Raw genomic sequence first — 22,527 nt, forward strand, 5'->3', positions numbered from 1 at the left:
CTCGTCCCTGCCAATTGTTTGAAGCTAGCCGGCTTAGCTCGGCCAGCCTCGTCGCCCCCGAATAACTGTTCAGGGTTTGCTCTTTACTGCAACTTAGACAAGCGAGTCAACGGATAACCGACGGAGGGCGTGATAACGATTATCCTTCCCGTGATTCCTCACGTTTGGGCTGACCCTGTCGAAGGAATGATTGAGAACCCAAATCAAGCTTGTTTTGGGTAGCAAGTACAAGATACATAAGAGTGGGGTAGCGGGTCCCAGCTGATGGACCTGCACATTCAAGACCCTGAAGAGGAACTTAGCGTCTTGACTACGAGGTGACAGGCAGCACTAGTTGGATGGTGAGCTCGCACGCTGTTTAGGCAAGTGACACCGATTTGGTCCTCGCGCGCCCCCAAGCTCGTCATTGCAAACGTGGTGGATGTGCATTGACTCGCCGACTTTGCAGCCTCGCAACGTATTTTGCCTCGCACGCCATTTGACCTCCTTTCCCAGCGAAGCGAACGTAGACAAATTCACGTGTCATGCAGATCCATCAGGCTGGTCAGCCTGATGTTCTGTCTCTATATTGCTATCTTCTGGTAACCCGCGATGTCAAGATAATGCAGTCATACTGTTAGCTTGTACTATGGGACCGAATGCATATTTGTCGAGCTTGTCTAGAACCCTGGGTGACGATAACACGCCAGCGTCATTTGGTTCAGAGCCTAAAGTTCAACATTTAAAGGGGGCCCCACTGTGACGCGCCCCGCACTTTAGACTCACCTTTGCTTGCCAAGGAAGGTGTAGTCCATGATACACATTCCACGATCAACAAAAGATGCACACTGATAATTATCTCCACTTAGATAATTTTTTAAAGGAGCTCTCTCCTACATATTCTAGTAGTAGTTTTTACTGTAAGTATTTATTCAAAAAAATCCTATACACTCTTTTCTCTTATCGAGCAATTCTATATATTTGTTACCTTGGCTCTCGGCTGCTAGAATACCACCGAGCCAAAGTCCATTATGCCTGGCTTCCCACAGACGCTCTACATAGTAACGTACTGAATACTAGCCACGAGATTGTGCAGGGCACCTGTCTAACAAAGGTAAGCAATGCAAGTTCAAATAATACTACGCCGGTGGCGCCGCTCCCGGGGCACACAGCAAACATGATATAGGGTTCAAAAAAGCAAATAGCCACCGAAGCCAACAAGTGCAAAAAAGAATTGACCGACGCAGGGATCGAACCTGCAATCTCTTGATTCGTAGTCAAGCGCCTTGCCATTGGGCCAGCCGGCCTGTGTGTGAAAGAATATGTATCAACGGCCCGAGCCGCGGATCGAACGCGGGACCTCTCGCAGATATGCTTGGGTTTAAATCCCTAAGCGAGAATCATACCACTAGACCACCCGGGCTGTGAAGATGTTGAAGTGGGAGGATGCGCGGGTCTATAAATAATGTGTGATATTCCTGACCTAGTTCCAAATGGGATTATTCCTTGGTAGCTTGGCTAAATGCAGTATTAATAGTATGTACATGCGAAATTCGAATCTAACTTCAGGCCCAAAGTCTGTTCACTACCGGCAGCTGGCCTAATGATAGAAGGACCTAATTGATTAACTGCTTTGCATATATTTGGTTGGGATATCAGTCACGTCAAGGCTAACCAATTGCTGATCCTGTATGTTGGTGGGGTGACTGAGATACTCTAACCCTAATTTCAGATATATAACCTTTCTTGGCAGCTTGCCTAAACACCGGATTATCTCCAAGAAAAGTTCTAATTATAATTCGCAGTCTAAGGATGCTTAGACTTCCAAGCTCAGGTACCAACGCTAATTGCTCTTGGCAGCTAGCCTAATGATGATTATGGATAAATGTACGGCTTACGATCCTACCCTTGGTTTCCTATTCTAGGCAAGAGGTCGCAGTGCCAAGACGGAAGCCATCTATAGAGAGTTGCTTGACAACTTATTACCCTATATGGAGTCGCCGATACATCTCAGGCCTCGTATATCAAGGCAACTATTTTAACTCAGTAGCTGGTTGGGAGGCTTTAGGAGTCCCAGATTAGGCGTTCCCATGTAATTAAACCATGCACTTCTATAGTTGTAGCATCTAGAGAACGTCTTTGCTCATCCATTTGGTCCACAGCCGTAGCACATATCAGGCGTTCTGCCTCTTGCCAGCACATTCGCCAACAGTCTTACTACATAGGCAGTCCGAACCTATATAAGTGAGCTTCTGCTCTCCTCCGGTCAAATCCAGTCCACACACTCAAGCAATTCAAATCACATCCATCTCCAAGCACTCAAGCTACTGCACCGTACACCGTACAATCTATCTATTCTCAAGTCCCACCCACATTCAAAATGTTGTTCAACACCCTCTCTATCACCGCCGTTGGAGTGCTATCACTCCATGTTTCCGGAGCCATTGCTCAGCCCCACGAGCCTCGAGGCCTGGACGTTCAGCTGAAGTGGCACGAGAAGACCAACTGCGACGACAAGGGTGGCCCCAAGCGCGACTACAGCGACGGCGCCTGCTTGGACTTGGCTGAATCCACCCGTGGAGTCGAAATCCTTGACCTCAGTGGTAGTTGCCACCGTAAGTATCTATCCACACCTTTTTCAAATGAGTCCTACTGACCGTGTACGTGATAGTGATCTCTTATGACGACTCAAGCTGCCAATCTGGTTCTCGGATCCTTGATTCCTTGGGCTGCTGGAACCTGAAGGGAAAGAACTCCGTTCAGTTTAAGTGCGACTAAATTATCACTTATGGTAGCGGGGTTCACCAATCCGGCTCGAGGTGCTTGAGACGGATGAGTGTCGGACTTTGAAGGGAAGGAAATCGGTTGTGTTGAAGTGCTAGACTGCAGAATTGGTCTCCTGAATGATACTACATACAATGTTGTCGTATTACTGCGAGAAATGAGCCCAGTCCTTGGATTTGAGCACTAGGATATTATAGAGGGTCAAGCATCACAAGCTCTTAGGCGAGTTGGTCTCTTTCATATTCCATGTCCAACCATTAGTGTGGATATACTAGGATAATACGTTGTGTTGAGTTTGATCTACCTTAGTAACTTGCTGTCCGCGTAGTATCAAATAGATACATACTCCAATCAGGCGAAAGAGTGCACATTTATACATTCAGGTTAGCTGAGTAGCCGTAGAACCTGTCTCATGACGTAATCGTCAATATCCAGTGTGCAATGTTGGAATATCAGCCATAGCGGTCCCGACATAATGCCGATTTGGTATTATGCTGAAGTGGTTGAGAGCAAGTATGAGCAAGGGTTCATATTCGGCTCACCGGCATGTTATGCAAAAATCATACGATATAGACGTGGCTAATTAAGCAAAAAGCCCCGATTAAATTTCACATGACTTATTAGGGTTTCTTCAACAGTCTTGTTGCATTGAAGCAAGGGTTGTGAAGAATCATGAGTATGTACACTCCTGGGCTACCGCTGTGGATCTATGGCAGCGTGACCGCGCAAAAAATCACCAAAAATACTAGGAAGAAAGAGCCATATGTGACATTATAATTTACTAGGGCCAAGTCGTAAGTAGGGAGAGATATGCTATTAGCATACCAACAACCAACTTACCAAGTCATCGTTTATATCTTGGGCTATTATCGAGCTATCTAGGTCGTGATGAAAGAGGTTCTATTATTCTCAGTAGAAGATCACATACCGTGTTTTCCAACTTATCTGGTGCTATCTATTATATCGATAGTCTTCATCTACAGCAGTAGAATACCATCAATGATTGTAAGATATATCGTACATGCTTTGATACTTTCATATTTGAGGGCCTCTCATATCCCGTGAGTGACTTATTTTATGGCCCTAGCTTGCCCTACTTTCTCTAACTACTATTCCAAATGTGCGTCATAGACAGTATCTATGAGGTAAACTGCCTTGCTCAACAGGTATACCATATTTCTTTAGTGATTCAATCCCGAAATGATCTTCAGAGTGATGGTTTCCACTCGTGTGGTATTTACATGGTAAGTAATGCCTGTAGCTGCAGGCAACCCGAGAATTTTACCCTTGCATTGCACCACTCATCATTTCACCATTGAAACAGCAGAGCCGCTTCCGGAAAAGTATCTCCAACCAACAAGTACCTGAGATGGTTATGGTTGAGTCACACGGTAGCCCTTCTCTAAAAGAGTGTGTCACATGGAGTCATTGCTAATAAGATGTAAGGATACAATTGTCAAGATGGACGAACAGCATTTAGAGTGATGAGATGTATGCATAAACCGGTTGTTAGCTACTCTGAATATTCCCAATCAGGTATACTCCGATTGAGTCTGGTAATTTTGTTAGTATGGTGGGTATTGACAAGGATCGTGATCCCCGCAGTACCCATCAACCTAACAAAATTACCGGGGTCCACCGGAGTATATAGAAACTGTCTAAATACCATAGTAGTGCGATAGTTGTAACTAACATTGACAAATTGATAGCTAGCAAAATCTCCTGGACAAATTGGCGGATCACAAGTTAGCGGATCAGAGCATTGCGCGTCATTTGTCTATAAAGTCATTTAGGGTGATCATGCTTATGCTTCGTGTAACCGGTTATGCCACTCATTGTAGCAGATTTGAAGACGTCGACAGTGACCTGGAGCACATACTACTTATGTCGACTGACGCACGCGTAACATTACTGGAGACTGGGTCCTATGGAGTCACCCGGACCTCGGAATTTACCAATCAAGACGACCTCGGACTTTGCCAATTGAGTCGACTCGCGTCTAGACTTGTATTCGAACCAATATCCCTTACTGCCCCAGACAATCATGTTAACCGAACATTGACATCACAATGTTCAGACAATAACGATAGATGAGATGTGAGGAGAGGTTGGTCGATTTCAGCTGGTTATGCTAAATATTCAGGCAGCTGCATACGTTTATGGCAGGGGCATTATAAACATGGTTATATTCTACATCTGTCTGTGACCTCCTACATAATCCCATCAAGAGGAACCAAATTCAACCGTCTTGCACGCATACTCGATATGGCTCCACGACAGAATGACTCGACCCACACCCCGGTGGTCATCATAGGCGCGGGGTTTTCTGGCCTGGCCATGGCATGCCAGCTCAAACAACAGCTGGACTTCCATGATTTTAAGATTTATGATCGGGCCCCTAAACTAGGCGGTACATGGTATTCCAACAGATGTAAGACAGCACGAAAAGATCCGACTAGAATATCTCTCCATCGACGACTGACGAAGAGGAAGACCCTGGCTGCGGAGTCGACATCCCGGCTGCTTTCTATAGTCTATCATTTGCCCCCAACCCTCAGTTCTCGCGATTCTTTCCTAAGCAACAAGAGATTCTGGAATATATCGGTGACGTGGCAGATCAATTTAACGTGACTGAGCATTTTGTTGGAAGTACTGAGTGGGTCGGAGCAGATTGGCAGGACGATAGCTGCCGTTGGTCTCTTTCGCTGAGAGAGACGTCAACTGGCCGGGTGTTTACCCATCAATGCGATATATTGATTTCCGCAGTTGGAGGATTGTCAAATCCAAATCGGTTGTCTCTGCTCGGCCATGACAGATTCAAGGGGAGTATCGTGCATACCGCGGAGTGGGACCCCGATATCTCGATTGAGCAGCGAAATGTGGTGGTCCTTGGGAATGGCTGTATAATCTCACTCTCCTACCATCATTATCTCACCACTTTGCATGTTGGACCTAGCTTTTGCTGACTGAACTTATAGCATCGGCCACTCAATTGGTTCCAACAATTGCGGAGAAAGCCAAGTCGGCCACCCAGTTCATCCGGGTCTGTTCACCAAGTTCAACGTGCGATATCAACTCGCTGATAGACAAGATAGACTCCGCAGTACTACGTGCCCAGTCAAAATGCCCCGATTAGTGAGTTCTGGAGGAGTACTTTTCATGGCATACCAGGGGTTTTGAAGCTCTTCAGAGCCCTCGTCTTTTTTTACCTTGAAACTTCCGTCCTCCAGTTCAGCCGTACTTGGCTTGGCTCCAAAATGAGGAAACGTGCGTCGATAGAATGTCGTCGTTATATCAAAGAATGTGCACCCGGTGAGTCACTATATTGATAGTTAAATTGTTCACAAGTTCTCCTTGAGGGTTTAACCATTGTGCATTCTCATAGAAGAATACTGGCCTCTATTATTCCCTAGCTACGAGCTTGGGTGCAAGGTAAGTTGTGTCGCAACCATGATGTCGATAGCGCTAAACCCATGTAGCGCAGGGTCTATGATAACGATGGATATGTGGCTACTTTGCACAGAGACAATGTTCAAGTAGTCGATGACCCTATCGTTTCCTTACTTGAACAAGCCGCGTTGACCAAGTCTGGGAAGATCTATCCAGCAGATGTCATTGTAGGCGCGCCCTTCTCCATTCCAGTTCGGTTATCTAATAGATGAATTTTCTTATGTTTACAGGTGTTAGCCACTGGTTTTTCCCCGACACAGCATGACGTCGACCTACATGGTCGAAGCGGGTACAGTCGAAAAGGGCATTGGAAACGGGCTGGCGCTATGCAAGCGTTCAACACGGTTGCCATGTCTGGGTTTCCGAATTTCTTCTACATACTAGGGCCCAATTCTGGCCGTGGGCATACGTCGACAATTTATACCGTTGAGGTGTATGATGCTAAGCTTATTCCCCCTTTTCTTTTCTCTTTGTTGGGAAATACTAATGATGGTTTAGCTATGTCAACCTAGTCATCCGACTCATCGAACCAGTTATTTCGCGTCGAGCATCGTCCGTTGAAGTGAAGCGCTCGAGTGAGGAAAATTTTAATAGACAATTAAGAGCCGGGCTAGAAAAAACAATCTTGAATAATGCCTGTCGAAGTGTAAGCTAGAAACTCTACCCCCCCCCCCCCCCCCCCCGGACTCTATACCTCGCATGGGATTTGAACTAAGCGAACTAGTGGTATATCGATCCAAAGACCGAAAAGAATTGGTTTATCTACCCCTGGAGCTCTGTAAAGATGTGGTTCTCAATCCGTTCGGATGTCACAGAGGACTGGATATACCAGGTAAGTAGTACTCAACCACCTATAGCCCCGATACCATGCTTGATGGCGAGTCTCACCGGTGCTCCTTCAGCCTCCAGTAATAGAGCCATCTCATCAAAAAGAGCCCAGCCTGAGAACCCTAAAAAATTCGATTCCTGAATCTTGCTTCTATCCATCGGTCCTGGTGTCCTTTGCTTATCTGGGCCGTGACATTGCGTATGCGAGTGTCTTGATCTACTGCGCCTGGAATATCCCCCTCCTTCCCTCTCTGTGGTTACGTGCTATGGCCTGGGTACTGTATGGGGTTTTTCAGGGCTGTGTTGGCACAGGCTTGTGGATCATTGCACATGAATGTGGCCACGGTGCCTTTTCTCTATTTCCCTGGCTCAATGACTTGATTGGCTGGACCACCCATTCTATTCTCCTCGTGCCGTACTTCTCTTGGAAAATTACACATGCACGGCATCATCGGTACGCCGGAAATATGGACAGGGATACCGCGTTTGTCCCATTTACCGAGGATGAATATGCCAAAAAACGTGGCTTGTCGATTCAAGATGTCAGAAATATCGCGGAGGACACGCCGCTGGTAACTCTTGTCAATCTTGTTCTCCACCAACTGCTGGGATGGCCAATGTATCTCCTGGCGGCTGTTAGCGCAGGGAACGACAGCATACGTCACGACGGGGAACATAGCCATCGGACTAAGAGCCATTTTGATCCGTTGAGTGGGCTATTCTCGACGGAAGAGAGGGTGTACGTCCTCTTATCTGATCTCGGAGTGCTTGCAGCGGGGTGGGCACTGTTCCATATCAGTTCAACTATTGGGAAGGGAAATATCCTATTGCTCTATTTCATGCCATATCTTTGGGTAAACCACTGGATTGGTAGGTATCTGTCTGTTACTCCCTTCCTCTGTTCGTGATTAACCTTCCGTGACCAGTGGCCATTACTTACTTGCACCATACACACCCGTCAGTTCCGCACTATGCGGACCAGAGTTGGACATTTTCCAAAGGCGCCCTCTGCACGGTAGACCGCAGTTACGGGTTTATTGGCCGACATTTCTTTCATGACATTATTGATTACCATGTCATCCACCATCTTTTCCCCAGAATTCCGTTTTATAAAGCGGAAGAAGCGACTATGGCCATACGACCGCTGCTTGGCCATAGATATCGGGAGGAAAAAAGAGAAAGTTTTCTATTTTCGCTGTTCAAGACATTCAAGAAGTGCACCTTCGTAGCCCTCTCTCGTGAAGACTCGGGTGTCTTTCATTGGCACAGGAACAAATTGTAATATGTGCAAAGGACGGATTGAAGATGCCAGGGGCATCAATTCTCCAAGGCCTACGACCTCGAGATTGGTGATTTATGCAAACGAAAGCATTGAGATTGCTCTGTTAAGTATGATGATATTGGAAGCGCAATTTGATGTTTAGAGATTCTTATATACAATTGATTTGTCTGTCCCGTAAAGCTTTCATTATCTCTCATACATAGAATATGCGGCAAAGAATACAACTCGGCTACACAAGTTATCTAGACACTTCTGGGCTCTGTGGGTACCCTTTTATGCACTATCTCATATGGCGACAGCATAAGTCCTACCAGAAAGCATACAAGACGGTATCCCCTAATTATCTCGACGCTTTAGCTCCGAGATATCTTTGCAGGGTTCGCAGAGATGGTAGTAAATTGCTCAATGGGGTTATGTCCGATCTGTGATATTAGCAAGTTTCCTCCAATAATGTGTATACATACCATGCAGACCACACCTTACATCATCCCTTATCAGCTTGATGTACAAAGACTAACACGTCATGGGCCAAGGGATCGAAAGTCAAAGTTAGCATGGGGATGTACAGTCCTCCAAGCAAGGTCATCAGTCGGTGTGTAAAACAAGGACATGCATGATGATCATGACTTGGCACCATCACAAGATGCCTGCAATGAGTAACAATCTTGAATTTGATTCTTGATACGATAGCTGGCACATGTGCTATTACATCAGTCATGGAGACTTTTTTCCACTCAAGCATGCATCAGGCTCTATAAGAAGTCAGTTGTTTCTGCGTGTCAGACACCCAAACGGACAATGACACACTTGGGAAAGGAAACCTTGCCTTATCTCATTATGCTTCCACAAGTTGATATCACAGCAGTGACGAGTCTGTGCGCCGTCCTGACCTTTATTCTCTTGCCCCGAGCTGATCGAACCGCCGGCCTGAAATGGTATTCCTACCTTGCGATTGCCACTCTGGCCAATCGATCACCACAAACACAATGGATGGTCGTTATACCGATTACCATCGCTGTTGGGTTAACGACAATCATTGGCACAGCGCTCTTCTGGCTACTCCAAACAGCTTTCTTTCGTAGGAAGTGGTTGCCTGCGAGCGACCTAGGCGCACTGCAAGGAAATGAATGGCTGGGTAAACCGTTGCTCTTTCCTACGAAACTGTCTCACTCCCGTATGTTTCCAGAGCGATATAACTATACTTACAACTATTTCCTTGTCGGTGTTCCCATCGGCCTTCGCGGCCGAGTGGGCTCTGTTCTATCGATCGACATGGCGCAACCAGCACCAGATGATGCCAACAAACCAACTCAGTCTACTAAATGCTGGTTCAAGATAGACCAGAGGTACTACTTGGAGCCTGGAAACCACCCACAAGGGTTAGAGGGAAAGTTACATCGCTATCTACGGTCTCGGGTAGGTTTACGTGCCCCATCCATGACTCTTTGTAGTCTACTAACAAGGCGTAGGGTGAAGACCCCGAGCGATGGCCATACGCCTACATGATCAGCATTCCAAAATTCCTGTGGTTTACTCGCAATGCGGTGTCCTGGTGGTTGCTCTATTCTCCCACGCGAGAACTGGACGCCATGGTGATGGAAGTTAATAATTCATTCGGCGAGCGTAAAACTATCTTCATGAGGCTGGAAGGCGGAAGCGCCACGAATGAGGCGCATAAGATCACCACGATCAATAACACAGAGGGACCGCCGAATGCGAACTTCACTCCCTCAATCTCTAAGTATAAAATGTACAAGGGCAACTGGGATAAGGACTTTTTTCTCTCCCCTTTTGAAAAAGTTGAAGGATACTTTACAACGACGTGCAGCGACCCTTGTAATCCACACTCGGGGACAAAAGGCCCTCTGCATACCAACACCACATTGTATGCCCCCGATGGCCGTCCGAAAATCATCAGTCGTGTGTATTCCTGGGGCAACCCCTTGGATCCGCTGTCTGCATCGCCGTGGAGTTTGATTCGTTTCATTTGCGGCTGGGGCTATATAGGTGCTCTTTCCAAGCAGCGGATTATATACGAGGCACTCCGAGTTCGATTGCGGGGGAACCTCGCGTATCTCAGGAAACCTGAAGTGAAGAAGACTAATATTCCACGGGAGGAAACGAGTATTGAGCGGTGGGTGCTCATCAAGCAAAATTAAGAGATATAAAAAGACTAATCTCTGAAGCACCTAGGTCCCTGGAGTCGTTCTTTCGTCTCTTTCTCGCCCACGCTGTGGCTCGATATCCATCCCCTCTGACCGTCCTATACCACCCGTCAAAGTCGCATTGGCTAGTGTCCGAGACATTCCATTCGCGCGGAGTTAGTCGTGAATTACCAGAGCCGGGTGACACACCAACAGTCACAGTGCGCGTTCAGGGTCCAAGCTTCTACACCAGTATCATGCAGTACGAAGATGCCAGTGTAGGCATTGATACCGAGCTCAGTCATTTCCCAGTACCAGCTGAGCAGCACTCGCAGCGTCTATGGGCCTCTAATCCTACTCAGCTTCAAGAGATAGCTGCCTCCACGAAGCTGGGGTACACTGCCACCACCAACGCAAGGCTAGACTGGAAGACTCGAGTTCGACAGGTTTTGATACGATGGCTACGGAAGACCCCCAAACCCACATTTATGGATACTTTTGTTTACGGTCACCTCCAACCCTCTCAACAGAGGGGGTACCAAGTTGCGCTTCTCCGGCATCTTCTGGCGGAACGGTTCGCACTTGGGTCCCATGGATTGCTGCGCTTATACGAACATATGGCGTCGATAGCGGTGGCATGGGTGGTGCTCGTCCTACCGATTATCGCTACAGGGGGTTTCTCCTTGGAGAAAACACAGATTGCTGCGAATGCGGGTGTGATTGTCTTTGCGGGGTGGGCCCACCTGCGGAACTCTCTGTAGGAGACCTTGTGGCCGGTTGGATTGCCTGCCAGCCTCATGGGTTTGAAGTATATTCTTACGCATGTTCATGGGGTTCATCGCAAGGAGTGTTTCGATCTTGATCTATTTCCCAATGCAATCCAGTCGCCATACTTCCCAGCAAGTGACACTGAAGGAGAACCAACGCCCTTGATAAAGCCAGCTCTGAGTTTGGTGTCTTAGGAAGCGTCTATGAGAACGAGAAAAGCGTTGAAGAGACTTGTATCACCTACAAAGCCTTGCAAAAGGGCTTTCACCGCCTCAAGGAGTGGATATAGTAGGATATGTCGCAATAAAAATATTCTATTGGGTAGTCAGTCAATGCATTGAACTGATGACAGCCATTGATTTTCTCAATATACCTTACTGATCCTACTGCGTAAAAATTCATACTCCATGCAGTTTGGCATCTATAAGTGAGGATCTTATAGAGAAAAAGACGCGGTGCCAACTCGCGACTCGGAACGAGTAGGTGGGACCCACTCGAGACGTCGCAAAAAGAAGGCATTGGCTTGCGGACTATTCAATTGTATTACTCCCAGGGTATCTGCCACCGAGCATGAACACCTGACGCTGAATCCATTTAGAAAGAGACTAAACGCCATTCCAGTACTCCCAAAGATTGAAAAGTGAAGCCTGGTCCATGAGGGCATCCACAAACTCATCATTGAAGGATGTTTCCATCCCTTGGTCAGTGGCTTCGCCTATATGGCCAGCAACAGGCTCTGCATTGGCAGAGCCCGGTGGATCCGTACTCGTCAGACCGGGACTAGCAGCATGAGCTGAGAGCAATGTGCTCGGCCGGTAATCGGGAAAAATTTGTTGTATGGCTTTCATGAAGATTCCCCGGTAGACAGAAGCTGCCGTGTAGGTTTTTTGAAGCTCCTCCATGACGAGCATCAACGTGTCGATCTTATTCAGTCTGAAGGTCCGCGAGAGCGGGTCTGCAGATCGGCAGAAGTATAGATGCGTCTGCATTGCAGGGACTAAGAGCGGAGGTCTGGCCGAGTGGAACAGGATTTAGTAAAAAGTGCACATTGTATTTCTAGGTGGGACCGATCGGTCAGCGATAGGGTAAACCCGATACTTACGTCATGGGCCCCGCAAAGCCGAGCAGTTTAATTTGAGCCAGCGTCTCGAGAATCGCATTGGTCTGCGAAGCCGCTGCGTCGGTTTTGCGTCGCATTCGGAGACACCAGTCCTCCTGGTCGTTGGATGGGACAATGTGGGGTATCTCTGCCGAGAAGGGCCGATAGAAGGTCATCAATAGTGCCCTAGAAAGTCGACGTTAGAACAGACTCCCCTACCACTTCGAGGGGAACGGGAATGTACTGGTAGTGCAAATGAACGTGGCAGCAGTAGAATGTTGCCAGTCGAGTCAAGCCCTTTTCATATTGATCAGGCAGTTCGCACTGAAGCAGCCTTTGCTCCAGAGCCTCAACGTCGTCGACGGATGGTTTGGGCCTCTGGATTTGGTAGTTCATGATAATACAGTCACCTAGTAGCTTGCTTAGCTCGACCAGTGTCACCCAGTACCGGGCCAGCCGCGGCATTTCACTGGGCACAAAAGCTGCATAGAGGAATTCGGCGGTAGCCTCAACGTCATACATCAAATCAGAAGCCAGCGGCCAGGGGGTGTCGCAATCCTGTATGTTGATTCGAAATGGTCTTCCAAAAGTGAGACCAAGCCATCGGTCTCGGAAAAAGCAACTCCACCATAGACGTCGCCATAACATTCGCTGTCGATCTGTGACGGACGAATTATACCTTGAACCGTCAGGGTTCCGATGTAATCCAAGGACTTGGCATAGTGTAATTGCGATGCCGGTCCAGTACCAGGGCTGCATGTGCTCGTCGAGCTCGGAATGCCAGAATCCCAAGAGAAGCGAGGATTGCAGGAGGATAATTTTCTCTCGCTCCCCACCATTGTTGTACATGCACTGATATTGTGAACCACTTAGCTCGGCGATCCGGTACCGGCGAACGTGTCCGTATCCAACGTTTTAGCCACTTACCTTAGCTCGAGAATACAGAGCGCTTTTCATCTCCTTGCGCGATTTGTATCCTTCTTTCTCATAGATGGACTGTGGAACGAACTGAAAGGGATTCAGCCACAGACCAGTCCGGAAAAGCCAATGGGACAGCTTACGTTGACTGCAGCAAAAAACACACTCCATAAGAGAAGGATATTATATTCTCGTAGACGTCCAGAGTGATAGTAATCTAAGACTTGGTCAATTTCAATAATCGGCATGACCGGGTGGACGTGGGAGATGTAGCATCGAAGAAGTTCCGAGCAGGCATCATTCCCAGGTAAAGTGAAAACGCCCTTCATCCGCAGATATTCTCGATCTTCTTCTGCTAGGTATTCCCGCGCCCTCGACGGTAAAAGCAAGTGACGTGGAAGTGTTGTTTCCGACGAGCACGCATCCAATGTAGATGTGAAACCTGTCTGTTCGCCTATAGCGGAGATTAGTATGGCTTAAGACATTGTGGCGGTAGTGTTGCGCTGATTACCCGTATAGAAACGAACTCCGCCATTTGATCCCGGTTGTCCCAGTGCAGCAGCAGCGATTTCAAACCCGTTTCTCTCTTCTTCGAGATCATCGCGCTCATAACTCGAGCGGTTTTCGAGAGGTGTCGAGGGCTGTTGGGAGGCCGCGCGAGTCATGGTACTAGGATTATCATGGATAGTGAGCGAACGCGCCTCGGACGGAATCTCGCGAGGGCCACGAGTTGCCTTCTTCTGAGATTTGCGGACTCTAGGATAGAACCGTTCGTCAATATCTCGATGCCGAGGATCCAGGGTCATCTAGACCCACCCTCTGGTTTTCCTTGAACTAACAAGGCAATTCGTACCATCCTGGACACAGCCGCTGCAGGGCGCGCCCGTTACAGACAGACTGCATCGGACTTTGCGTTGACGACAGACGTCACAGGCTACTGCGGAGCGATGGCGTCGAACCGGCTTGGCTGCAGGGGTTGGTGACATGGACATTGATATTGCAGTTGATGTCTGAACTACGAAAAACCCCGAGGAGAAATAGGAATGGGAGAGGGTGACAATTAGCCCACCGCCACCTCGGAAAAATAAAGTATGGCTCTAATTAACCTCGGCATTCGGATCGACATTTGTTTTCTGTTGGGACCCACGAAGAGATGTTTTCCAATCCTAGATCCAGTAAAATGATAGGAAGCAGGTGATCATGCTTACAGTCAATTCCTTGGAAATTTCCAGTTGTTCTGCACATTCTAACACAAGGGTTCATCATTTGTACTGTCCAAAGAATCAACCAACATCGTGACGTCATATCAGTATTACAACTCCGCATATGATTCTGAGTTCGGAACAGACTAGCTTGGTAAAGTGAAATGACTGTAAATAATATTATCACTCGAAGTATAGTGAGATGAGTTTAGTGCTAGAAGATAAGAAAGCATGGTGGCACTATCTCCAACATGATGCTTGACATCAAACAGAAACATGATTGTCTAGTCTACTGGAAACAACACACAACGACGAAGACTGAAAACCTTCTAGATATCCTTCTATGCAGGTACATAAGCTACAGCGGTACAGAATATACACATTGTGAACTTTTAAGGGGAGGCCATGCATGCTCAAAAATAAGTATCGATTCCCGAAAATTAACTCTATGTTCTAAAACTGTACAACAAATAAAGCGGATGATAAGATGTAAAACCCCCAAGAACATCCCAAGACAGCTTGGCCGACTCGTCGATCAAGCCAAGACGATCCCCGTGAAAGCCCGGTTTTCATCGGACAGCAAGGTCACCTTGTTCTTCCCGTCACGGTCACACCGATAGAGATGACCACCCAGGTCGGTCAGGTAGATGTTGTTGTTTGGCAGGTCCAACTTCAATCCAATGGCTTCGTGCAGATTCCTGGTGAGCAACTCGTAGCCCAGAGGAGACATGCTCGGCAAGGGATGACCGAATTGATCAAGATGCAGTCGATTCAGGGAGTTGCCGATGGGCAACTCCCCACGATCAGTCCAGTAAAGGGTTTTGGACTCTTCATCCACTTCCAGATCAATGGGTTCCGGCAGTCCTCCCAGAATACACCGAATGTCGTCCCTGCTGGAGGCTGACTGGCCCTCGGGGGTCATGATATTTGCAGAGAAAATACGCCCCTGTCCACTCTTTGAAGGGCCTTTCTGAGTCCAGTAGAACTTGCCAAACTGTGGCGCAACCGTAATACCAACGCACCAGTTCATCGGAGTCTGAGCAGCGTCCGAGGTCCCCTTGGGTCCGCCGCCGGCTTGGACCAGAACTTCCAGCTCTGACCCGTCAAAATTGCAGCGGAAGACACGACACCCCTCGCGGTCAGAGATGTAGAGTTTCTGTGACGTTGTGTCCATGGTCATCTGCTTGGGCGTATTAATAGCTCCTGGGGGGACGATCGTCTGAGTGTCAGTTCCATCCAAGTTGGCTGACAACACGGCCCCGTCTTCCTTGCCGGGAATACCCATTGTGGTCCAGAACATCCGCTTGCTGTTGGGGTCGACGGCAATTCCATCTGGTAGGGCTTGCCCTTTGGCGAGAACCCGCTGCACACGCCCGGCCGGTGAAATTTCGAGGACCTCGCCGGCTGTCAAGCTCGGCTGCTTAGCTGACAAGCCAATGTCGAGAACCAAAAGGTTGGCGCTCTGAGAATCGCCGTTGGTGGCTTCAGCGGGTGGGTAAAGCCCACCATGGGGACACTTGGATCCGAGTTTGCCTTGATCTAGGTAATTGGTTTGGAGGAAGTCGACCGTTTTGTCGGCAGGGAGGCCTCGCTCCGCAATATAGTGTTTCTCAATCAAAGACACCGTGTCGAGACCGACAGCTATAGGAACAGTACGTTAGAATCGAAACAAAACATGGGGGAGTACAGAAGTCGAATTGTGCACACTGCACAAAGGAGTAAAATACAGAGAGCAGAGGGGGAAGAAAACGGCAAGAGGGAAACCACATACCATCCATGGTCTTGCAAGGCACAGTTGCTGGCTTGATAAACATCTCCGTCCACATCGAATCAATCTCCTCCGGCGTCGAAACATCCTCGGCAATAATCGTCAAAGCCTCTCGCTTGACCGCAGCCCACATTCGGTTAAAAATAAACCCCGTTGACTCCTTCCTAGCAACATATGGCTTAGTGGCTGCTTCCCTCAAGCGCTCGACCAGGAACTGAAGGATTGATGGATAAGTATAGCCGTCAGTCATCAGTTCCACAACCATGACTTGCGGCGGCATGTAATAGTGCATGTTCAGGATACGGGGCTTAGCGACAGCAGACACCTTGTCGAGCATCTCCGAGGACTTGTACGAAGAAGAGTTGGTCGCTAAGATGCAGTCATTCGGGGCCAACTTCTCAAGTTGAGCGAAGGTGTCGACCTTCAGCGGGAGTTTCTCAGGAACAGCTTCGATAACAAGCCAGGCACTGTTAACCGCCTGCGCCAAATCTTCGAATACTGTAATCTCGCCGGGCTCCGCTCCTGTGTGCTCGGCGTACGAAGCTACATTCTGTTTCACGTAGTTGACGCAATCTGTGCGTTGTTCCGAGCTCGGGTCACGGACTTGGACATTATACCCTGCCGATGCCCAAATGCAGGCTGTGGGGTTGGAGATATTGGTTAGCTCATGTAATGTTGTGTGCAAGTGTCAACTAGGAATTGTTTACGTACCGACTCGACGGCCCAAAACACCGGCGCCGAGAACGGCAACGGGACGCTCCCGATAGTCCTTAGGTGGCTGCCATTCTGGGGTCATGTTTGCAAATTGATAGAATAGTATATGGTGTTTTATCGTAAGGCAGTATGAATTCTCAGAAATAGATAGTATGTTTAAGGCTTTAAGCAATCGAGTCAGGTGATATGTGTACCAAGACAATAAAATACTTGGAAGTTCTAGATCTCTAGGACCACGGGAGCAGAAGTGGTTTTATAACTCTCCCATTGACTTGATGGAAGCCACCGCTGCTACAGCTTTGTGAAGGCATACCTCGGGATGAGGCTCGACAGCGGAAAGAAACAACCAAGCCACGACCCGAGTTATTGGTGGCATCTTTGAATCATCCGAGGATATATTCGGAGGTCGTTGCCTCAAAAATATTTCGCTCCATTGTTGACCCGGTCATGCCGGGGTGTTCTCGGTATTTTCAGACCGATGAATCCACTGGGTGGATGGGTCATGGCGTGGCCGCGTGGAAAGAATGCCTAGAACATGGTGGAGCTCGCAGCAGTTAGCGGCCCACCGTGACAGCCTGGACTATGTCAAGTTGCCGACTTGTCAAGAGCAAAGCTAGCGTGGCTAAACCGATAAGCTTGAAGACACCAGCTCCGATTGCCCAACTTGCCGCAATGCCGATATCTTTCGGCACCCCGACGGACGGACTGACAGGGATCCACCAACACGGCTCGGGATTCGGATCGGCGGGCGAATCAGTCGGTCAGCCGAATCCACCAAAGCTTCCTCGGAAGCAAATTGCTTACACCGATTCACCGTCCCATCAAACAATGACCGGTTCCGCGGCCACTAACTGGTGGTAATCTTCGCTATCTATGTTTGGTTGTTGAACCAATGGTTTTCATCATAGAGATTGATACACTGACCTAGCACTAATTGGTCAGGAAGAAATATCTTCACGATCCACTTCTCAGGGACCCTTGTACATGCCCATGCTCTATTGGCTTGAAATGCTCCCGAGACACCTTAGACATAATGATGAATGCTATTGACAGAACCTCATTGTTTGTTTTTTGGTTCGAGACAGAATGATTGATAAAAATACTCAGAGACTCAACGCAAAATGCTAGGCAGAACTGAACTGGGTACAGGGAAAGTTGCCGCAATGATAGAATGTAATAAGGTATCATATAACTACTTGCACCCACACAGTTACTGTATATAGATCTGAGTGTAATTAGGAGTGATATTATCACATACAATATGTCTGACTTGTACTTCTGGTCTATCAGTGAAAGAAACTTCATCACAGCGGATGGTGCCTGCCCGGAACCTTGAAATTATGTAATGGACTAACGAACAGGAGTAGTATATTCAGAGTTGATTTTCAAAACAAGAGGGTGAAATATAGAGTACAATGGAAACTGCTTCCCAGCCAAGAAAAAAATATCAAATCAAAACCAAAATCAAAACCCACTTCGCCTCCAAGTCTAAAAAGGAAGAAAAAAAAGAAAAACAAAACCCTTCGGCGTCTAGAAACAGAAAATCTGATCCGTCATTTTGGCTACTGAACCTGGGGCCTGGTACCCGAGCTCAGCCAAACCCTTCTTCGATGCATTGACCATCCCAGGAGGACCGCAAAGCATTATCCGAGACTCCGGCGAAGGCGCAGGGAGAATTTGGCGCATGACATCTTTAGTGACATATCCCTTGCCGTACTTCCAGTCCTGGGGTGGATGATCCAGCATGTACCAAATCTTGAGAGTGTTGGGATATGAGGAAGCAAATTCTTCGAGCTCCTCCCGCAAAAGAATGTCTTCTTCTGAGCGGTTTGCGTAGATCAGATGGATTTCCGTGGTATCCCTATCATTTTCGCAAATCGCTCGAATCAACTGGTACATCGGGGTAATACCAGTGCCGCCAGCAATCATCCCAATCTTCTTACAGAGGCCCTTCTTGTAGCGCATTGCGCCTTTGGGGCCCCGGAACAAAACCTTGTCGCCAACTTCGAGGTTGGCAAGGTACTTTCCGGTGAGTAGGCCATCTGGATAACACTTGATCACGAGCTCCAGCGTACCCAGGTCGAGATTATTTGATGTTGGCGTATAGGATCGGGACACTGTTTGACCATCAATCGTTGCTTTGATGGCGACGTGTTGGCCGATGGGAAGGCCAATGACATCACTCTTGCGAGGCAGCTGGAACACAAAGCGGTAGACATTAGGAGATAGGGCCTCTTTTGCGACTAAGGGCAAGGGCCTATACTCCTTGGGCTGGAGAAAGCCGGGGATCAAGTGCGGGTCTTGCTTGTAGATCGGGTTCCTCTTGATGTGAGGAGGATATTTCGTGAAGCCCGACTCAATTTGCGTGAGCTTCGAGAGGCGGGACGCTATGATACTACCCAGTATGGCACAGGCACAGGCAGTGACGGCAACTCCGTTGGCGAAACCACCCTGGGGGAGGAAGACGCCAGAGAGCTTGAGAGACGACAGCTTGTCGAGCCCGGGAAGCATTTTGGTGAAGTCATTGGGATTCAGGTATTTCCTGATGGAGTTGGAGGCAAGGTAAAGCGAAAGTAGCGAGCTCGCGGTGAGACCCAGGGTGCGGACAGCGCCTGAACTGGCTTTTGGAGGCGGCTGTGCTGGGGAATCTTGGACAACTCTCACGGTTTGACGAGCCTTGTATTCGACGGCGTCTTTCAAAGTTCCGATCAGGAAAGTCTCCAGAATCTCGTTTGCGTCCTCCGAGTGTCCCACATCCTCGTACGCGGCCGTTGCGTCTTGCCCAGCAACATCAACTAGGACGTCGGCACCACCCGGGTGATCTTTGACATATTCTGAGACATCGTAGACTATTGTAATGGCATAAGGATTCAGCAAGTTTTTTCTAAAACAAACAAGGAGGTATAACGACTGCGATATGCTTACCCTTTCCGTGAATAGTAACCCACAAGTCGGTCTTGCTCTTGTGAGCGCCAACCTCCTCCAATGTGTATTCTTGCATGTTGGTCGAAGATCACAAGCGTCAGGGTAACACTAGCTATAATCGAGTTCTCACACACGTATCAGAGTAGATGGATAGACAAGCGGAATTCTTCTGGGGTTTTAATACGAGAATCCGTGTGGACCGCGACATGTTGCTATATTTGTATGTTACGTTTTTATATGATAGCCCCAAGGCAAAACAAGACCGAGTATCTTTTCATCTCCGGGAAGCCGAGGAAATTTGATGTGTATTCGGCCTCTGCCGATTCTGTGATTGGCTCATGTTGAACCCCTCGTCGACTAAACTCGGGACCTCGGATATATTGATGACTCGGAACCTTCAATATTTCCGAGGATAAATTGGTGCCATAGAGAAGCAGCATTTCTGGCATCACACCAAAACTTGTTGAACCGAGAAGCAAAGCAGGGTGGGTCAGGGCGCCATGGATCATCTGTGGGCTTCTAGGTTAAAGAGTATATATAAAGGCCAGGATACACAAAGTGCCATGTTGTCGATTCAGTCGCTATCATCACAACGAGTGGATAACCCAAACGCCTGCCATGCCTCTCCAAACATTCTACCTATTCGGACAAAGTCCATCGACCGCCAAGGAGATTGAGATCGATGCATCCCAGACCTTTGAGAACTTGAAATTTATAATTGCTGCTCATTTTGCCATCGTCGAGCCAAATGGTAGGTAGTTTCTAGTTTCTACCACCCTTTCTTGTGTCCTGTTTTCTGACAAGTGGTATAAAGGGATTGGCTTCCAAGGACCGGATGCTGTCCTGACAGAGGTCTCGGAGATTTGCGCAGCCACGGCTCCCATCTCACTGACAATCGATGGACATGCGGTTCGCGATCCACCCTCTCCGAACGAATTGCCTTTTGTCGGTACCTTCTTCGAAGTTTATCCTGATCACCTTGGAAACCACCAACGTCTTTTCGAGAAATATGGGCCGATTATCAAAACAAGCAACCTAGGCCGCATCACCTACCAGACCAATGACCCGGAAATCTCTGCCATCGCTTTCGCGGAATCTGATTTTTTCACCAAGAAGATCAATGAAGCCCACCCACTCTCCGCTCTCAAAACGCCCGCTGCTGGTGTTTTCCTCGGAGACACTGACACGCCGGAATGGAAGGTTGCGCACAAATTCTTGCCCCCGGCGTTGGGTCCTAAAGCAGTTCGACACTACGCCCCAACCATGCAACAGACAGTGGAGGATTCGTTCAAAGTATTTGATAAGCTAGATGAACAGGATGAGGCCTGGAATGTCTACATGTACATGCTCAAGCTCGGTTCTCAGGCAGTTGGTAAGCTTACGCTTGGACTGGACTTTCAGCATTTCAGCGAGCCGGATTCTCCTATTCATGAGATGGTCCACAGTATCGCGGAGCTCCTTTCCCTCAATAAAAAGGTCACATCAAAGGGTGATTGGTATAGCTCATTGCCATTTGGTGATCCCAAACGACTCAGGACGTTGAAGGCTCGCATCGAAGAAATGGTGGAGGAGTCGATTCAAAAGGCGTCAAGAGGAGGAGTGGACGATCTTCCTTTACAAGACGCTGCCTTGACAGCAAGCAACATGGTCGGTAAGTATCAAGCATTGATTTTTCTAGCAGTACTTGCTATCCCCATGCCAAGTCACTAGTCAGGCTAACTTCTGGTAGATTATGCCGTTCGCGCTACCGATAACAAGGGCGAAAAGCTGCCAAAGTCCAGTGTTGTCTGGGCTCTGGTCGTGGCCACTGGTGCTGGTTTTACCACCACTAGCTCACTCCTCTCTTGGCTCATCTACGGCCTCTGCACATACGAGGGCATGCAAGAGCGCCTCCTGCAAGAGTTGATTGACCATGGATTCGACGAGAACACTCAAATGACGGCCGAGCTCACGGATAAATTGGAGTTTCTTGATAAATATATCAAGGAAACTCAGCGTCGTCACAATCCCTCCTTCCAACCCGGACGAACGACCAAGGTGGACATGATTCTACCAGGGGGCTATAGGCTGCCCAAAGACGCGGTTGTTATTCCCGCACTTCACCATATTCATAACCATCCTGATCTTTGGGATAATCCTGCTCGGTTTAACCCTGATCGCTGGGACACTGAGGAAGTCAAATCCCGGCACAAGGCGGCATACATACCTTTCGCGATGGGTCCCCGTATGTGTATCGGGTTTAACTTTGCACTCCAGGAGATCAAAGTCTTCCTTCCTAAACTTATCTACCGCTACAAGTTCTCGCGGGAAGGCGACGGTCCGATTGAGTATGATCCGATGTTCCAGCTGATCAGGCCCAACAATCTCTATGTACGCGCAGAACGGCGGGTTAGGTGGCCGTGCAAGTCAAGGGGTGCTAAGGTCTGAGGCATGTTTCTTTTGTGTTTAAATTCTATAGATTGTATCTATTTCTTTAGTAGCCTTGATTTTAATATACTTGAAATATCTTACGTGCTCTTGATGACCTTCGGGCCTGCTAGACACGCACAGATTATGAACAAACGCCCAACTGCATGTTAGAATATTCAGCAATCTCCTTGAACCCGCTTGATGCGGGTGTGCTATCCTGCGCATGCATTTTCGTTTGCATGACCGCTCTAGGGTTG

General features: G+C 48.2%; 9 protein-coding genes and 2 non-coding genes across 11 annotated transcripts; 5 read left to right on the top strand and 6 right to left on the bottom strand.

Moving 5' to 3' along the window:
* Positions 1 to 928: 928 nt before the first annotated feature.
* Positions 929 to 1,388, bottom strand: P168DRAFT_293621 (uncharacterized protein). The gene has a single exon (XM_024837845.1). The coding sequence runs from the start codon at positions 1,270 to 1,272 to the stop codon at positions 1,009 to 1,011; it is 264 nt and encodes an 87-aa protein (XP_024688947.1). The 5' UTR covers positions 1,273 to 1,388; the 3' UTR covers positions 929 to 1,008.
* On the bottom strand, positions 1,215 to 1,286 carry P168DRAFT_t160. The gene has a single exon. It is a non-coding gene; the product is annotated as a tRNA-Arg (tRNA).
* On the bottom strand, positions 1,312 to 1,402 carry P168DRAFT_t159. Its single transcript has one exon. It is a non-coding gene; the product is annotated as a tRNA-Pro (tRNA).
* A 957-nt stretch (positions 1,403 to 2,359) lies between these two features.
* On the top strand, positions 2,360 to 2,757 carry P168DRAFT_322411 (uncharacterized protein; the record flags this gene model as incomplete). The annotated part of the gene is made up of 2 exons (XM_024840570.1): positions 2,360 to 2,594; positions 2,651 to 2,757. 2 exons carry the CDS (start codon positions 2,360 to 2,362, stop codon positions 2,755 to 2,757), a joined length of 342 nt encoding a protein of 113 aa, XP_024688948.1.
* A 2,271-nt stretch (positions 2,758 to 5,028) lies between these two features.
* P168DRAFT_244439 (flavin-containing monooxygenase) lies at positions 5,029 to 7,183 on the top strand (the record flags this gene model as incomplete). The annotated part of the gene is made up of 9 exons (XM_024833930.1): positions 5,029 to 5,194; positions 5,257 to 5,664; positions 5,742 to 5,806; positions 5,859 to 6,075; positions 6,149 to 6,195; positions 6,243 to 6,380; positions 6,444 to 6,646; positions 6,712 to 6,859; positions 6,938 to 7,183. 9 exons carry the CDS (start codon positions 5,029 to 5,031, stop codon positions 7,181 to 7,183), a joined length of 1,638 nt encoding a protein of 545 aa, XP_024688949.1.
* On the top strand, positions 7,128 to 8,338 carry P168DRAFT_276303 (fatty acid desaturase). The gene is made up of 2 exons (XM_024835547.1): positions 7,128 to 7,911; positions 7,968 to 8,338. The coding sequence occupies exons 1-2, from the start codon at positions 7,308 to 7,310 to the stop codon at positions 8,321 to 8,323; spliced, it is 960 nt and encodes a 319-aa protein (XP_024688950.1). The 5' UTR covers positions 7,128 to 7,307; the 3' UTR covers positions 8,324 to 8,338.
* Positions 8,339 to 9,313: 975 nt separating this feature from the next.
* Positions 9,314 to 11,228, top strand: P168DRAFT_244318 (uncharacterized protein; the record flags this gene model as incomplete). The annotated part of the gene is made up of 3 exons (XM_024833924.1): positions 9,314 to 9,739; positions 9,793 to 10,457; positions 10,517 to 11,228. 3 exons carry the CDS (start codon positions 9,314 to 9,316, stop codon positions 11,226 to 11,228), a joined length of 1,803 nt encoding a protein of 600 aa, XP_024688951.1.
* A 386-nt stretch (positions 11,229 to 11,614) lies between these two features.
* Positions 11,615 to 14,107, bottom strand: P168DRAFT_77173 (fungal specific transcription factor domain-containing protein). Its single transcript, XM_024842141.1, has 6 exons — positions 13,764 to 14,107; positions 13,396 to 13,698; positions 13,262 to 13,342; positions 12,579 to 13,186; positions 12,338 to 12,520; positions 11,615 to 12,246 (listed from the first exon to the last, which is right to left on the bottom strand). Exons 1-6 carry the CDS (start codon positions 13,860 to 13,862, stop codon positions 11,841 to 11,843), a joined length of 1,680 nt encoding a protein of 559 aa, XP_024688952.1. The 5' UTR covers positions 13,863 to 14,107; the 3' UTR covers positions 11,615 to 11,840.
* Positions 14,108 to 14,989: 882 nt separating this feature from the next.
* P168DRAFT_244397 (uncharacterized protein) lies at positions 14,990 to 17,018 on the bottom strand (the record flags this gene model as incomplete). Its single annotated transcript, XM_024833928.1, has 4 exons — positions 14,990 to 15,528; positions 15,583 to 16,095; positions 16,226 to 16,861; positions 16,934 to 17,018. 4 exons carry the CDS (start codon positions 17,016 to 17,018, stop codon positions 14,990 to 14,992), a joined length of 1,773 nt encoding a protein of 590 aa, XP_024688953.1.
* Positions 17,019 to 18,466: 1,448 nt separating this feature from the next.
* On the bottom strand, positions 18,467 to 19,937 carry P168DRAFT_285480 (cytochrome b5; the record flags this gene model as incomplete). Its single annotated transcript, XM_024836207.1, has 2 exons — positions 18,467 to 19,785; positions 19,862 to 19,937. 2 exons carry the CDS (start codon positions 19,935 to 19,937, stop codon positions 18,467 to 18,469), a joined length of 1,395 nt encoding a protein of 464 aa, XP_024688954.1.
* Positions 19,938 to 20,479: 542 nt separating this feature from the next.
* P168DRAFT_244251 (cytochrome P450) lies at positions 20,480 to 22,288 on the top strand (the record flags this gene model as incomplete). The annotated part of the gene is made up of 3 exons (XM_024833919.1): positions 20,480 to 20,612; positions 20,676 to 21,512; positions 21,591 to 22,288. The coding sequence occupies 3 exons, from the start codon at positions 20,480 to 20,482 to the stop codon at positions 22,286 to 22,288; spliced, it is 1,668 nt and encodes a 555-aa protein (XP_024688955.1).
* Between the last annotated feature and the right edge of the window lie 239 nt (positions 22,289 to 22,527).

Source organism: Aspergillus campestris (genome assembly GCF_002847485.1).
Source record: "Aspergillus campestris IBT 28561 chromosome Unknown P168scaffold_15, whole genome shotgun sequence".
NCBI lineage: Eukaryota > Fungi > Ascomycota > Eurotiomycetes > Eurotiales > Aspergillaceae > Aspergillus > Aspergillus campestris.

What these genes read in the sequence shown, in the direction of transcription:
- P168DRAFT_293621 (XM_024837845.1), bottom strand. Translation starts at nt 1,272, where the DNA reads ATGGCAAGGCGCTTGACTACGAATCAAGAGATTGCAGGTTCGATCCCT.
- P168DRAFT_276303 (XM_024835547.1), top strand. Translation starts at nt 7,308, where the DNA reads ATGGCCTGGGTACTGTATGGGGTTTTTCAGGGCTGTGTTGGCACAGGC. An exon ending in TTGGGTAAACCACTGGATTG is followed by an intron (nt 7,912 to 7,967) that starts GTAGGTATCTGT and finishes TTCCGTGACCAG; the next exon opens with TGGCCATTACTTACTTGCAC.
- P168DRAFT_77173 (XM_024842141.1), bottom strand. Translation starts at nt 13,862, where the DNA reads ATGAGCGCGATGATCTCGAAGAAGAGAGAAACGGGTTTGAAATCGCTG. An exon ending in TGTTTTTTGCTGCAGTCAAC is followed by an intron (nt 13,343 to 13,395) that starts GTAAGCTGTCCC and finishes AATCCCTTTCAG; the next exon opens with TTCGTTCCACAGTCCATCTA. An exon ending in CTCTGTATTCTCGAGCTAAG is followed by an intron (nt 13,187 to 13,261) that starts GTAAGTGGCTAA and finishes TCACAATATCAG; the next exon opens with TGCATGTACAACAATGGTGG.